General features: G+C 44.6%; 1 protein-coding gene across 2 annotated transcripts in view; it reads left to right on the forward strand.

Moving 5' to 3' along the window:
* Positions 1 to 15,834, forward strand: part of LOC111982448 (netrin-1) — a 111,625-nt gene continuing 95,791 nt past the window's right edge. Inside the window, exons 1-2 of one of the 2 annotated variants that reach the window (XM_024014016.2) lie at positions 1 to 312; positions 597 to 1,662. In XM_024014016.2, the coding sequence (XP_023869784.1) occupies positions 648 to 1,662 (1,015 nt within the window). In that variant the 5' untranslated portion in view covers positions 1 to 312; positions 597 to 647. The remainder of the gene's footprint in view (positions 313 to 596; positions 1,663 to 15,834) is intronic. The other variant, XM_024014015.2, reaches the window with a different exon arrangement.

Consider the following 15,834-nt stretch of genomic DNA (forward strand, 5'->3'; position numbering starts at 1 on the left):
GCTCCAATCGTCCTTCACTTTCTCTACGGTCAGTGCGGCAGACAGAGATAGAAGGATAGAGGAAGGGAGTGAGTGAGTGAATGAGAAAGACGGGCATACAGGGAGTGAAACAGACAGAGCGAGAGTAGCGGCTCTTACATCTAGACGCGTGTAGATATTTTGCTCCCGGAGATTCYAAATAAAACAAACAAGAACACAACAGATCGCGCTTGTGACAGGACAGGCACCCGACCGAGATATTTGAATGACTTTTCTGCCTAGCTGAATTATTATTCCGAGGAATAGTGTCATATGTGGAGATTTCTTAACCTCGTAAGCCCATTTATTTCACTTAATAGGTGCATTATGAAAGGCTAATGTTATAAGTCGATACATTTCTYCTGACAGTGTGTTCATATTAATAACGGTTCAAATGATATTTTATGTCGGCTATTCATGTGATGGTAATCTATATGAAAATGTTATTCGATCTATGTGCATGGTAAATTCAAATATCTATTGAGGTGTTGCTTTTCTATTTTAATTCATAGCTTTACATCTGTAGTGCTCTTTTGGACATCTTGCAAAAGTGTCTTATTTATTACCTCTCTTTTCAGGGAACGGCTGGCGTTTTTCAGCGCACGAGACACTGAAGAACAAGGAATACAATGCTAAGGATTTTGGATACCGTGGTCACTGTCGTGACCATTTCCTTTGTGGTAGAGGGGGTGCTCGGTGGCTACGGGATGAGCATGTTCGCCGCGCAAACATCTCCCCCGGACCCTTGCTACGACGAGAACGGTAACCCGAGGAGATGCATTCCCGATTTTGTGAACTCTGCTTTCGGAAAGGAAGTCCGCACTTCCAGCACCTGTGGTAAAACCCCGGGTAGGTACTGCTTGGTAACAGAGAAGGGCGATGAGAGAAATAGGAACTGCCATACTTGCGATGCCTCGGACCCCAAAAAGTATCACCCACCGACATATCTAACGGATCTCAACAACCCCCATAATCTCACATGTTGGCAATCGGAAAATTACATCCAATACCCCCAAAACGTCACCATAACACTGTCACTGGGCAAGAAATTCGAAGTCACCTACGTAAGCCTGCAGTTCTGCTCACCTCGACCCGAATCTATGGCTATCTTCAAGTCTATGGACTACGGMAAATCTTGGGTACCTTTCCAATACTATTCGGCCCAGTGCAGGAAAATGTACACCAAACCGAGCAAGGCCACCATTACCAAACAGAACGAACAAGAGGCGATATGCACGGACTCCCACACGGACATGCACCCTCTATCCGGCGGTCTCATTGCCTTCAGCACTCTGGACGGCAGACCGTCGGCGCACGACTTCGACAACTCGCCGGTGCTCCAGGACTGGGTCACCGCCACRGATATCAAGGTGACGTTCAGCCGATTGCACACTTTCGGTGATGAGAACGAGGATGACTCGGAGCWMGCCCGGGACTCTTATTTCTATGCGGTGTCCGATCTGCAAGTTGGCGGTCGATGCAAATGCAATGGCCACGCTTCGCGGTGCGTAAAAGACAGGGATGGAAACCTTGTTTGTGARTGCAAACATAATACCKCGGGACCGGAGTGCGACAGGTGCAAGCCTTTCCATTATGATCGGCCGTGGCAACGCGCAACAGCTAGAGAAGCCAACGAATGTGTCGGTAAGTCAAAACAGTATAATATTCTCCAAAAACCATCCAAATTATCTTTAAGCACTGCAGCAGTTTCCTCTCCACACAATGCCTGTATCACAAGCGAAAATACATTTGGCATAAATTGTATTATTGGGTGACTCTTGTTTGTACAGTCATGGGAGATTTGGCTGTTTTTAAGTTTGGTRATGTTGGTATTGGTTGGTTGAGTTAATTGCTAAGGTGGGCACTGGGCATTTGTCAGTTCTGTTGAAAAACAAAGATTCAGATAGGCTTATTTTCTCTGGATGAAAGAAATACTATAAGCGTTATTTGTATTGTCATGAATTAAAAATGGGATTATAGCACATCATATTACGCACCAATAAGTACACACAAGTTTTACAAGACCTGTGTAATTTAGGTTTCCAACTCCAAGGCTCGAGGAAAAATTGCCTATCCTTTGTTGTAGTTTATATAGTTCTGTGGAAAACAATTTAAAATCCGTATTAGTATTAAAATGTTATAATAATAATWATWATWATTATTATTTTGTCTCGAAATTAATTTTTATAGTTGTAAGCATTTTATTAGGCTATGTCAATTTTAGTCTGATCAGCCCACGCTGAATTAATAGTACATGCCTTCATTAAAACATGATACTGATGTGATATGAAAATGTAGGCTATCAAAAAGAAGGCTGTACGGTTGTTATAGAGGTCTGAATTAAGGATAAACCCAAACCACTGTTCGGCACGCCACAAAATGCACTCTTTTAATGAAATTATGTCGCGCGTCACATGCAATGAGTTCTCAATTTGATAACCTTAAAGCCCATTACCGCTATAGCTCAAATGGAGGTGTATAACAACCACCCACTTCAGAAAGACCGCCCAATCACAATGTCTAATCATTCACCGCGTTGAAATGTTTCTCATGGGGAAAATGTATGTACAGCTCCAACTTCATCCCTGCAATAAAGCGACGCACTGTAATTTATTTAAAGAGCATTTAAACTGCCCCACCACAGTAATGGAACACAGACTTCTCTGCCCGTTTAATTATCGTTTGAATCAAAGTTAATTATAGGTCTAAATTACGTTAATTTATGTATCATAAAACTATTATTTAAAAAAGTATATATATTTTTTTTATTTCATCCCGAAACTATTATGATTATTATTATTGTTGTTATTATATCAAAAGAAATTGCCATTTAAAAAAAAATACATTACAATATGAATTTGCCTTCCTTGGAAACAATCTGCAAAATGTTAATACACCTATTAAGCCTAATACTCAAATACATGTGATATTATTAGGCAATCATTATTAATTACAACCATAACGCGTTATCATTACTATTGTGATCATTCTAAATATGATTAATAGGCTACTTATTAGTATTCATATGATTCGCTTTTTATTATGTGCTGGTCTTCAACGATATCATCGGACATATTCGTGTGAACACTGGAACTGGAATCCATATCTTCTCCGATCTTCAATGAACCGGCCCATTTAGCTTTATGCTTCCCCGTCTGCCCCCATGAAGACTAATAAAGCACACAGAGGAAGTTATCACATCGTGGCTTTCAACACACTGTTTCCAACAGCGAGGCTCAATCAGCTGCTATAGAGATGGAGACAATGCCGCAGCAGAATCAAAGAAATGGTAGTTGCTTTTATTGCCAGACATGCCTAAGACCCACTTAAAGATAGTAGGTGTTCATGCTTAGATGAGGAGAGAGAGGGAGCGTGCATGAGCTTGGTGAGAATGTGAGTGCTACTGGTTTAGATAAAGGAACATTAATTATTGGAAAATTGTAGTCTGATATTGACTTGGCTGTGTGTTGACTGTTGACATTGTATACGATTTTATCATGATGAGTGCGGTTAAAAGTTGTGATTATGGGTTGTTGATGTAAGCGATGAGAATTGATTCCTTGTCAAATATCTCACCCCTTATAAGCCAAGTAACTGCCCGATACGAGCATACTATCAAGGTTAAGATGAGAGCTAGGCCTAGTGAGGGGTGGTTCCCGGACCGTAGTACCTGAACGAATTCATYAACCGCATTGCTGCATAATGTATATGTCAGTACTTTATATAAACTCTGCAAATGTGCAGTATTTCATTGGCATTGTATACCCAACATTTATAATAATAGTTCAAGACTCAGAGCATGCAAGAGCATCTCTTAGGGCATGCAATGTGGATACAAATAGGCCTGTGTGTCTCCAGAGGCATTGCTGATGGAAAAGATGATGATGAAGGTGGATAAACCTTGATTTCTCCCTGTAACCCACTCTAGATTGGATTTGCCATTTCATGGCACACATTAATTATCACCCTACAGTGAATGGTGACAGGAGGCTCCTCATTCAACCCCATATTGTTTGCATCAGAGGCCCAACAGTAAAATGAACTGACTCAAACTCCCCTTTGTCTCGGTATTTCTATTTCACTGTGGTTGGGGGAAAGTGGGGCTGTGTTGTTTGACAGTCATCCATGGCACATGTCGACTGTTTTGACACGTAGCCGGTGTTTAAAAGGGTTTTGTTTGCTGTTTGTTTCCATTCCCACAGAGTGGTTCTCTGCGGCAGATAAACATGCTTGAGCCTTGTGGAAATATCTACGCTTTTACTATAGTGACTGGCTACAAATACACACTGGAGAAGGTCACCCCAGTTGTGTATAAAACTGTGAGGTGTTACCTCAATTAAGAGAGCTCTGAATCTGATTACATATCACTCAAAATATCCTGACCGCAGTCCTCCATATTACAGTCTACATTTTTAAGCCCTGCCGTCAAATCCAAGATTTATACTAGTTGGCCAACTATGAGAAACACAGAGTGACAATGACTGAATTAAGTTGACCAAATAGGTGAAACACAGTGACAAATGAATACAAATGAATAAGAATTTGTCAGTGGCGGTTTCTGTGAGGAGGAAAGGAAGGCTGTGCCTCCCTCTTTGGGTCGCCAGGGCTCCCATCCTGGAAAAGCAAACAGACTTGTTTAGACACAACCACTCCGCTATAGGAATGAAGAATGAATTGTTCCCCCCTATCCCCAGTATCCTTGACACTTTATTTTTACCGGAACAGCATGTGTGTGTGTGTGTGTGTGTGTGTCATGTGTGTGTGGTGTGTCTCGCATGGGGCCACAAACGAGCATCACTCATTGTATCAATCATGCTGTCAACACACACCACACAGCCACACACACACACACACACACACACACACACACACACACACACACACACACACACACACCCTGTAGCAATACATTCCTCTGGGCTGTTTGTGCTGCGGGCAGCCTGCTCCGTCAGACAAGGCGTGCAGAGCGGGGTGCGGAGGGGTGCTGTGGTCGCACACCCTCTGCTAAAACAAACACCGCCTCAGGGAGAAGAATAGTCTGCCTGACACCTCTCTGGGTTTCTGAGAGGGTGAGGTGGAGTTGGGGTAGTAGTGTCTGGCATAGTGCTGTTGTCTGTTACCACCTGTAAAAGCAATTAGTCACAGGAGGTTGGTGGAACCTTAAATGGGGAGGACGGGCTCGTGTGAATGGCTGGAGCAGAATAAAGGGAATGGTATCAAATACATTGTTTCCATGTGTTTGATGCCATTCCATTAACTCGATTCCAGCCATTATTATGAGCCGTCCTCCCCTCAGCAGCCTCCACTGCAATCAGTAATTGTAGCATAAAGATCTGGCTAGGACAGAACACTGTGTGTACTATAAGCTTCAGTAACAGAGAAGTGATGTCAGAACGAGATGTACTGTACTATACGATAAGCTTTGCTATGAGCTGCTTGGTTGGATGTGCTGAAATATTGAAAGCTTCCAGCACCATTTGTCAGTCAGTAAATTGAAAGATTCCGACTGTCTCTGGATCCTCTGCAGTCATAACATGTTCTCAGTTACAGAGTTTATCTGGWGTAGAATTCGAAAGTGATACGGAGTGGGGACATTCAGAGTAAATGAGAACGAAAGCGCCAGGTGGGGAAAGGAAACGTCATCAAGACCAGCATCTTTTTCTATGGTGTGTGAAACACAACATAGGGATAGGTACTTCTATTTTATTATAGAGATAATGATAGGCACTTGTTTTTATCATGGTCCAAAGAGCCAATGGCTGAGAATAAGAAATGCGTACAGCCTATTAGTCTGTCAGGATCTCTCTCCGGATGATTATCTTTGTCCAAGTCCCTGAATCTTGCTACTTGCTGTCTTTGACTGAACCTGGACATTGGTTATCGTATCTATATAAAGGCCTAGGCATTCCACTACAAATAGCTTTGCATTTGTGGAGTGATTTGAATGCAGTTGGTCTTACGAAAACAAAACACATTGAAACGGGTTGCAGGTCGTCTTCCCTCCTTGATGTGCACTTTGCTGATTAGTCCGTCTGAGTCTTAAAGGACCTTCATGCACTTCTGAGTGYACTTCCAGGTCCATTTGGGATATTGATTCTCACAGGCCACGCGGGAGACCGTCTTTGTAATCTAATGCAATGCATTTAGGAATGGAGGCACGGAGGAGGAAGAATCGTGGGTTCAATATCAATTCAGGTGTGACCAGTCTCGGCCTGACAGACATGGCTGGATGGATAGACTCTCTCATCACGACTGTCTCATCATGTCGAATTCGGTCGGCGTCAGCAAGGAGGCTCCGCTACCTGTAAGAAAGCACACAAGTGTCTCAATTTAATCAACTAGAATCCCTTCCTCTTGCTTTAGAACTCTATCAGCTCAGAGTGGCACTACAGCATCTGAAGGAGAATGAAGGAGACGCCAATTCAGCTAATCGTGATGAGGAAGACGATCACTTTAGGAGGAAAGTCTTTCAGATACAGAAAATGAAATGCAATGCTGTTCCACTGCATTATCTGCCTGAGTTTGTCCTGTTTTATTAGCTTCAGGTTCCATAGCTTGAAAGTGTTGAGAAAAGGGGTCTTGAATAATTCAGAGAGATTAAGAAGAATGCTTGGAGGCATGCAGAATGAAGGGACGGATACTACTGCAGCACAGAGAAAAGTAAAGAGATTGAGGGAGACTACAATAAAGACTATAAATGAGAGAGAGAGAGGAAAGAGACAGCGAAGCTATAGAGGAAGACAGATGGAAACAGAAAGACAAAGTGACAGGAGAGAGTGACCTATCCAGGGGCTTTTGGGGACAGGAGAGACTTTTTGGATGAAACAGGCTTTATCCTTTCTTGAGAACCACTTCACGGTAGTTTTTCTACTTGTTCATAGAGTKGGTGGAGGGGGCGGGGGAGGGGAGGGCCCTTCCCTCAGCTCTAGAACTTTGAGTTGGCACAGAGAAAGCATATCAGTGACTTGGCACAGACATCGCTTCAAGCCCGTCCAAATCTCCATGGATCCCCCTCATCCCCCCCGAGAAACACATTTTCCCCCGAAGATAACTTCACTTATCCAGCCTGAAACCGCAACATCATCTGGCCGATTTGAGCAGACCTGCTGGTTGTCTCGCCTGATTATGTCAGATAAATAYGCTCCCAGGTGTTATTCTGAACAGTTTGATKGACAGGGGAAGATGACTGTGGTGGTGGATTGACATTGAGATTTGGCTCCCCTTCAGATAATTCAGCTTAAATGCTCTAACCACTTGCTTAGAGGAAACAGTGTTTTGCTGAGATGTCCWTTTGATAGAATCTTCCCTAGTTCCATTGAAGGAAGAAAGATCAACATTGACATGATGATATGTCAGTAATTAAAACGTTCTCACCTGAAATAACAAATTCAAGTGTTTGGAAATGGAGAACGGGGAACTACAATGAAGACAATCATTTTGAGAATGTYGGTTAGATTGTCAAAATGTAAGACGAGTATTTACATTCATATGGTCTCCTGCAGATAAGATTTAATAAAAAAAACAAAGCARCCCTTCACAAGAAAGTATACTGTATAGTGTTGTCCTTTCACACCTTTCACTTCATGTTGGAGCCCCTACAGCTGAAYACAACAGCAATATTCATTAACAATGATACCATGATGAGGCATGATGACCGAGCTGTGGTCTGGTTAATGTTTGAGCTGCCACCAAGGAACGCCATCCTTTATGAACCGCCGTATCCTTCATCTTCAAAGGGCGACCGCCAAACGCCAAACGCATTGACCATCCTGACACTCACCTGCCCGACAACGCCTGGCAAACAAACGGAGTGAGAAACAGAGATGCGAAAAGAGTGTAGGAGTAGTTTGCACTTTGCACCGTGGCGTATTCCCCTCCCTTCCCCCCCTGAAGAATCCCGACACCACTGCCGGTAGTTCAAAGGGGTGAATGACCTCCCTCACGCAACGAGGACCTCCTTCCTACAAAGTGTTATCACTGTTTTACGACTTGTTTTTTAAACCATTGCATAATGGTTTATTCAGAGTATGGAGTTGGACGCACTCTAAGGACTCCTACTTTTGCTTAACTGTGCTATATACAGCCTTGCAACTTGCTCAGMCACTGTTTAAGTTTAGCATATGCATGCACTTACATACGGGCATGCGTGCCTGCAACGTCACACCCACACACCCACAGAGCCAATCCAACTCACAGATACATAACTGCGACCGTAACTTTGATTCTGGGCTCACTGAAACCATCCACAGAAGCAGACAACCAAAACAGTCAGCCAAAACAGACAGCCAAACAGATAACTGTCATTCGTAAAACCTCCTCCACAGTGAGACGCCACATGTTAGGTTTCTAAGGAGGCCCAGACCTCCCTCCTGCATCTGTGCTGGCCAGGGGCCACCAAGGATTCTGTTGCATTGGTGGCAGAGATGGGAAAAGAGGGGTGGGCCAGACCTGTTTCAAGCAGGGTGCCCAGGACCATCGCAGCGGGGCCACATCAAATTCAACCTGATGGCTGGCAGGGCTGYAGTATAGGCCCATYTGTACCTTGTTTAAACCTAGTAGTGTGATACCATCCACTACTAATCTGAACCCTGCTGGGCGCCACGCGTAACTAGTGGGAGAAAGTGTTGAAATATGATGTTACTGGCTCTGTGCAAAATGCTGCTGCAGTGGTGGCCTGAGTTAATGTGCGTGTCAGTGAGAGAGGGGGGGGGGGTGCTCTTTTTGTTTAGTTTTTGAATTCTCCTGTAAAGGGGGTTGATATAGATTGTAAAGGGGGTTGATATCAAATCAAATTGTATTGGTCACATGCACATATTTAGCAGATGTTATTGCGGGTGTAGCAAAATGCTTGTGTTCCTAGCTCCAACAGTGCAGTAGTATCTAACAATTCACAACAATACACACAAATCTAAAGTAAAAGAATGGAGTTAAGAAATATAGACATGTTAGAACGAGCAATGTCGTAGTGGGATTGACTAAAATACAGTAGAATAGAGTGTATACATATGAAATGAGTAAAACAGTATGTAAACATTAAAGTGACTATTGCTCCATTATTAAAGTGACCAGTGATTCCATGCCGGTTGGCAGCCGGCTAGTGATGGCTATTTAACAGTCTGATGGCCTTGAGATAGCACGTTTTTCAGTCTGTCAGTCCCAGCTTTGATGCACCTGTACTGACCTCGCCTTCTGGATGGTAGCGGTGTGAACATGCCGTGGCTCGGGTGGTTGATGTCCTTGATGATCYTTTTGGCCTTCCTGTGACATCGGGTGGTGTAGGTGTCCTGGAKGGCAGGYAGTKTGYCCMCGGTGATGCGTTGGGCAGACCGTACCACCCTCTGGAGAGCCTTGCGGTTGTGGGCTGTGCAGTTGCCGTGCCAGGCGKTGATACAGCCTGACAGGATTCTCTCAATTGTGCATCTGTAAAATTTTGTGAGGGTCTTAGGTGACAAGCCAAATTTATTCAGCCTTCTTCACCACACTGTCTGTGTGGGTGGACCATTTCAGATCGTCGGTGATGTGTAGGTTGAGGAACTTGAAGATTTTCACCTTCTCCACTGCGGTCCCGATGATGTGTATAGGGGTGTGCTCTCTCTGCTGTTTCCTGAAGTCCACATTCATCTCCTTCATTTTGATGATGTTGAGGGAGAGGTCCTTTTTCTGGCACTACTCCTCCAGAGCCCTCACCTCCTCCCTKTAGGCTCTCGTCATTGTTGGTAATTAGCCCTTCAACTGTTGTGTCGTYTGCAAACTTGATGATTAAGTTGGAGGCACTCGTGGCCACACAGTCATGGGTGAACAGGGAGTACATGARGGGGCTGAGAACGCACCCTTGTGGGGCCCCTGTGTTGAGGATCAGCGAAGTGGAGGTGTTGTTTCCTACCTTCACCACCTGGGGGTGGCCCGTCAGGAAGTCCAGCACCCAGTTGCACAGGGCGGGGTTCAGACCCAGGGCCCCGGGCTTGATGATGAGGTTGGAGGGTACTATGGTGTTGAAGGCTGAGCTATAGTCAATGAACAGCATTCTTACATAGGTATTCCTCTTGTCCAGATGGGATAGGGTAGTGTGGAGTGCAATGGCAATTGCATCATCTGTGGATCTATTGGGGCGGTATGCAAATAGAAGTGGGTCTAGTGTSTCAGATAAGGTGGAGGTGATATGATACTTAACTAGCCTCTCAAAGCACTTCATGATGACAGAAGTGAGTGCTACAGGGCGATAGTCATTTAGTTCAGTTACCTTTGCCTTCTTGGGTACAGGAACAATGGTGGCCATCTTGAAGCAAGTGGGGACAGCAGACTGGGATAGAGAGAGATTGAATATGTCCGTAAACACTCCAGCCAGCTGGTCTGCGCATGCTCTGAGGACGTGGCTAGGGATGCCGTCTGGGCCAGCAGCCTTGCGAGGGTTAACACGTTTAAATGTCTTACCCACATYGGCCACGGAGAACTAGAGCCCACAGTCCTTMGGAGCGGGCCGCATCATTAGCACTGTGTTATCCTCAAAGCGGGCGAAGAAGGTGTTTACCTTGTCCGGGAGCAAGATGTCGTTGTCCGCAACATGGCTGCTTTTCCCTTTGTAATCCGTGATTGTCTGTATACCCTTCCACATACGTCTCGTGTCTGAGCCGTTGARTTGCAACTCCACTATGTCTCTGTACTGACGTTTTGCCTGTTTGATTTCCTTTACGTAGGGAATAACTCAACTGTTTGTATTCAACCATATTCCCAGTCAYCTTGCCATGGTTAAATGTGGGGGTTCGCACTTTCAGTTTTGAACGAATGCTGCAATCTATCCACGGTTTCTGATTTAGGTAGGTTTTAATCATCACAGTGGGAACAACATCCGCTATACACTTCCTSATGAACTCAGTMACCGTGTCAGTGTATACGTCGATGTTATTCTCAGAGGCTACCYGGAACATGTCTATGTCTGCATGATCAAAACAATCTTGAAGCATGGATTCCGATTGGTCAGACCAGCGTTGAATAGACCTTAGCACGGGTACTTCCTGTTTGAGTTTCTGCCTATAGGAAGGGAGGAGCAAAATGGAGTCATGTTCTGATTTGCCGAAGGCAGGGCGGTGGAGTGTCTTGTAGGCATCCGGAAGTTGGAGTAGCAGTGGCCGAGTGTTTCAGCAGCACGAGTACTACAGTCAATGTGCTGATAGAACTTTGGTAGCATTTTCCTCAAATTATATAGATTGTAAAGGGGGTTGATACAGATTGTAAAGGGGCTTGATACAGATTGTAAAGGGGGTTTATACAGATTGCTTTGAGTTTGAGGCATCTCTTTTGATCATCGTAGTCTTTAGAGAAAATTAATTCCGTGGTCTGTGACAGTTTCAGTATCAGTCCCAGATGAGTTACAGTAATCCATTAAATCTCTTTGACAATTATCTCATAACAACAGTCTACCAGGACAGTGTTCCTCACAGACAGATGCTGTGAGAGACAACACTTTGTTTTTTTTAGCATGTAAGGGATTCCGTACAGTAGCTAACTGTACCGCGTCAATAACTTTGACAATAAGATCATAATGGCATTTTACATTTGTAGCAAAGACGGACACATTGAAACTTGATGGTTTCTTGGACCTTTAGAGGATCCATACTTCACTGTATTGTAAGGGCCACATTTTACAGCTGTCCAGGACGGTCATACTGTAGGACCTTGAATGCATGGACTGTACATACAAAAAAAAGACATTGTAAAAATATCCCCAAAGACAGGGACCCCCCTGGGCCATCTTCCCCCAGTAAGGTCAACACACGAGCAGGTCAATCTGTGCTAGTCAGAGCCCCCTGTGATGGATCTCTCTGTTCTTGCTCTTTCTTTGTCAATAAGATGAGGAACTATCGGTTTTTGACGATCCACACAGAGACAATTCTGGTTAATTTCCCAAAGACTGCGCTCATATGAACTGCAAYAACTCACTCAAACCTCGTGAAATTTAGACAAATTAAGAGTTATATTCTATTGTTATCTTGACAAACTGAAAATCTTGAAGTCTACTTTGGCCAGACGTCTTTTAAAAGGGGGATTTTGAGCAGGTTGATGTAAAGTGAAAGGGCTGTTCAAGACGCAATTTCACTTTGACGGAATTCCAGCTTTACCCAGATAACAGATTTTGAAAGGGTCTTTCAAATGGAAACACCTTATATATGGAGAAGAATGTCAAATGAGGAGAATAGATGCTGGGGCTGGWAACACAGAAAACAATMATTTGAGCGGGAGGGTGTGTGTGTTTATGTGCTTGAAAACACAATTTTAAACATGTACATGATACTGCAACRAAATCTTCCCCACAGGGACAATAAAGTCAGTAAATTAAAGAGAGAGAAGGGGAGAAAGAAAGAGAGAAGGGTATTGGCTACTGATACCATGTCCAACAGCAAACAGGCTCCTGGCAATCTCTACATCACATACTATGATTACAGTATGGGAAATCTATACCATCTCTTGTGGAAAGACATTGTTATTACAATACATTCCGTAACCTTCGGCAACGCTCACGCCATAACACTGAGGGCTTGTGGGATGTGTTTGATTGACAGAATGGCAAAAATGCATTCAGTCAAAGCTTTTTTAGGAATTTCAGGCGTCCTCGGGCAAAGCCTGCATTTTGGGRCTTTTTGTTTTGTTTTGCGGGTTAGGGTTAAATGCATAATGCAACCCAGATACCACTGATGGTATGTGTGTGTGTGTGTAGCTTGCTTGAGTAGACGTTTCTGCTCTGACTCTCCTAGAGACTGAACTTTGACCCTGTTTAGAGAGGTGGTTTGGTGGGAAGCCATATTGTTGTGTAGAAGGAGAATATTGCATTACCGCCTTGGCTCTGTGTTTGCTTCCACTCATCGGTTTAAGTTCGTCCACTGTCACTGGTTTATTGCATGGTCCGCCATCACCGTGTGTGATGTCATCACCTCACGGCCTCCAGAACGGGTTGGCGGTTGGTCGGCATGGGACACGTGTTTCCGCTTTGATCATTTGGGTGCGTTAAAACAGCACCATCTTAATGTGAAGCAGACTCCCACGCTTTCTCATTCAGCACTCTCACAACAGCTGGAGCTAATTGGGTCGGAGGATGACGGGACTTTGCGTTAACCAGCAAGGCCTTCTCTTCTGTTTTTGTTCTGTTTCCTTCTCTTCTCTTCTGTTTCTTCTTCTCTTCTCTCTCCCTATTGGCCTCAGAGTGTTGAGTGACTCAACACTAAGTGAGTACGGCATACCAAAACGCTGCAGGCGTAGACGCGGGAGACGAGGTGGAGTCCTGGTGAAAGTGAGGCGAAGAGAAAACCGAACGGCGCTCCCCTCCGTTCTATTGGCAAATGTCCAGCCACGATAATAAGGTGGATGAGCTTCATTCGAGAGTCTCTTATCAGAGAGATTTGAAAAGCTGCAGTATTATACGTCTTACTGAAACGTGGCTGGATGATAACGCTATGCACGTAGTACTCAGTGGATTCTCTATGCAGTGGCAGGTTCGTCCAGCGGCTTCGGAGAAGTCGAAAGGAAGTGGGGTGTGTTTTTTTCATAAATAACAACTGCTGTGCTGGTTCAAGTGTGAAGGAAATCTCCAGCTTTTGTTCACCTGCTATAGAATACCTCATCGTAAGCTGCAGACTATTTTATCTACCAAGAGAGTTCTCAAACRTAATTGTCACGGCTGTCTACATCCCTCCCCAAGCCAACACTACTCTGGCACTCAACGAACKGTATGGGGCCATAAACAAACAAGAAACCGCTCACCCAGAGGCAGCGTTTTTGGTGGGCGGAGACTTTAACACGGGGAGACTTAAAACCGTCCTACCTCACTTCTACCAACACGTCTCCTGCGCCTCTAGGGGCGCTTAAATTCTAGACCACTTTTATTCTACCCACAGAAATGCATACAAGGCCCTCCCTCGTCCTCCCTTCTGCAAATCTGACCATGACTCCATTCTCCTGYTTTTTGTTTACAAACAAAAGCTCAAACAGGAAGTACCAGTGATATGCTCAATGCAGAAGTGGTCGGATGAAGCAGACGCGAGGCTATAASACTGTTTGCTAGACCGGGATATGTTTCAGGATTCATCCGATAGCATTGAGTTTACCACAACAGTCACTGGCTTCATCAATAAGTRCATAKACSATGTCRTCCCCAYAGTGACTAYAAGRACATATCCAAACGAAAAACCATGGATTACAGGCAATATCTGCGCTGGGCTCAAGGCYAGAGCTACTGCTTTCAAGGAACGGGACATGGACATGGACGCATACAAGAAAGCCCGCTACAACCTCCGACGAGACATCAAACATGCAAAAGGACAATATAGGAGGAAGGTGGAATCCTAATACACCAGCTGCGACACTCGTCGTATGTGGCAGGGCTTGCAGGTGATAATGGATTACAAAGGTAAACCCAGCCATGAGTTGCTCAGCGATGCAGAACTCCTAAACTAGCTAAATGTTTTTTATTTTCACTTCGAGGAGTGTAACACTGTGCCTTGCATGAAAGCCCCTGTTTTTACGGATGACCGTGTGATCTCGCTCTCTGTGGCCGATGTGAGCAAAACGTTTAAACAGGTTAACAATCACAAGACGGGATACCAGGGCGCATTCTCAAAGCATGCGCAGACCAGCTGCCAAGTGTCTTCACAGACATTTTCAATCTATACTAKTCCCAGTCTGTAATCCCAACATGTTTCAAGCTGACCACCATTGTCCTTGTTCCCAAGAGCTCCAAGGTAACCTTCCTAAATGACTATTGCCCTGTGGTCCTCACATCTGTAATTATGAAGTGCTTTGAAAGGCTGGTCATGACACACATCAACACCATCATTCCAGACACCCTGGACCCAGTACAATTCGCATACCGCCCCAACAGATCCGCAGATGACGAAATCGCGATTGCATGTCACACTGCCTTCTCCCACCTGGACAAGAGGGAAAATAACTATGTGAGAATGCTGTTCCTAGACTACAGCTCAGCGTTCAACACCATAGTCCCCTCAACTCATCACCAAGCTGGGGACCCTGGGACTGAACCCCTCCCTCTGCAACTGGGTCCTGGACTTCCTGACGGGCCGGCCTCAGGCGGTGAGGGTAGGCAACAACACCTCCGCCACGCTGACCCTCAACACATGGGTGTGTGCTTAGTCCCCTGCTGTACTCCCTGTTCAAACACGACTGCGTGGCCACACATGACTCCAACACCATCATCAAATTTGCTGACGACACTACGGTGGACGGCCTGATCATTAGACTGCTAAATAGCCAGAATGCTAAATAGTCAACTAATGTTACCCAAACTATTTGCACTGACCCTACGCACACTCACTAGATTATATAAACCACATACAGACTCATTCACTCACACACACTACATTGACACTCCCACACAAAACCCAGACACATTCAAACCCACACACACACACACACACACACACACACACACACATTACACACTCACTCACACACACACTTTTACACTCGTCATTTGCCGCTGCCACTCTGCTCTTTGTTTTACTCTTATTATTATCTATCCTGATGTCTAGTCACTTTACCCTGCCTTCATGTACATATCGACCTCAAATACCTTATTATTATCTATCCTGATGCCCTAGTCACTTTACCCTGCCTTCATGTACATACCTACCTCAAATACCTTATTATTATCTATCCTGATGCCTAGTCACTTTACCCTGCCTTCATGTACATAAGCGTAGATATGACATGAAGGCAGGGTGAGTGACTAGGCATCAGGATAGATAATAATAAGGTATTTGAGGTAGATATGTACATGAAGGCAGGTTAAAGTGACTAGACATTAGG

This window comes from Salvelinus sp. IW2-2015, linkage group LG21 (assembly GCF_002910315.2).
Source record: "Salvelinus sp. IW2-2015 linkage group LG21, ASM291031v2, whole genome shotgun sequence".
Taxonomy (NCBI): Eukaryota; Metazoa; Chordata; class Actinopteri; order Salmoniformes; family Salmonidae; genus Salvelinus; species Salvelinus sp. IW2-2015.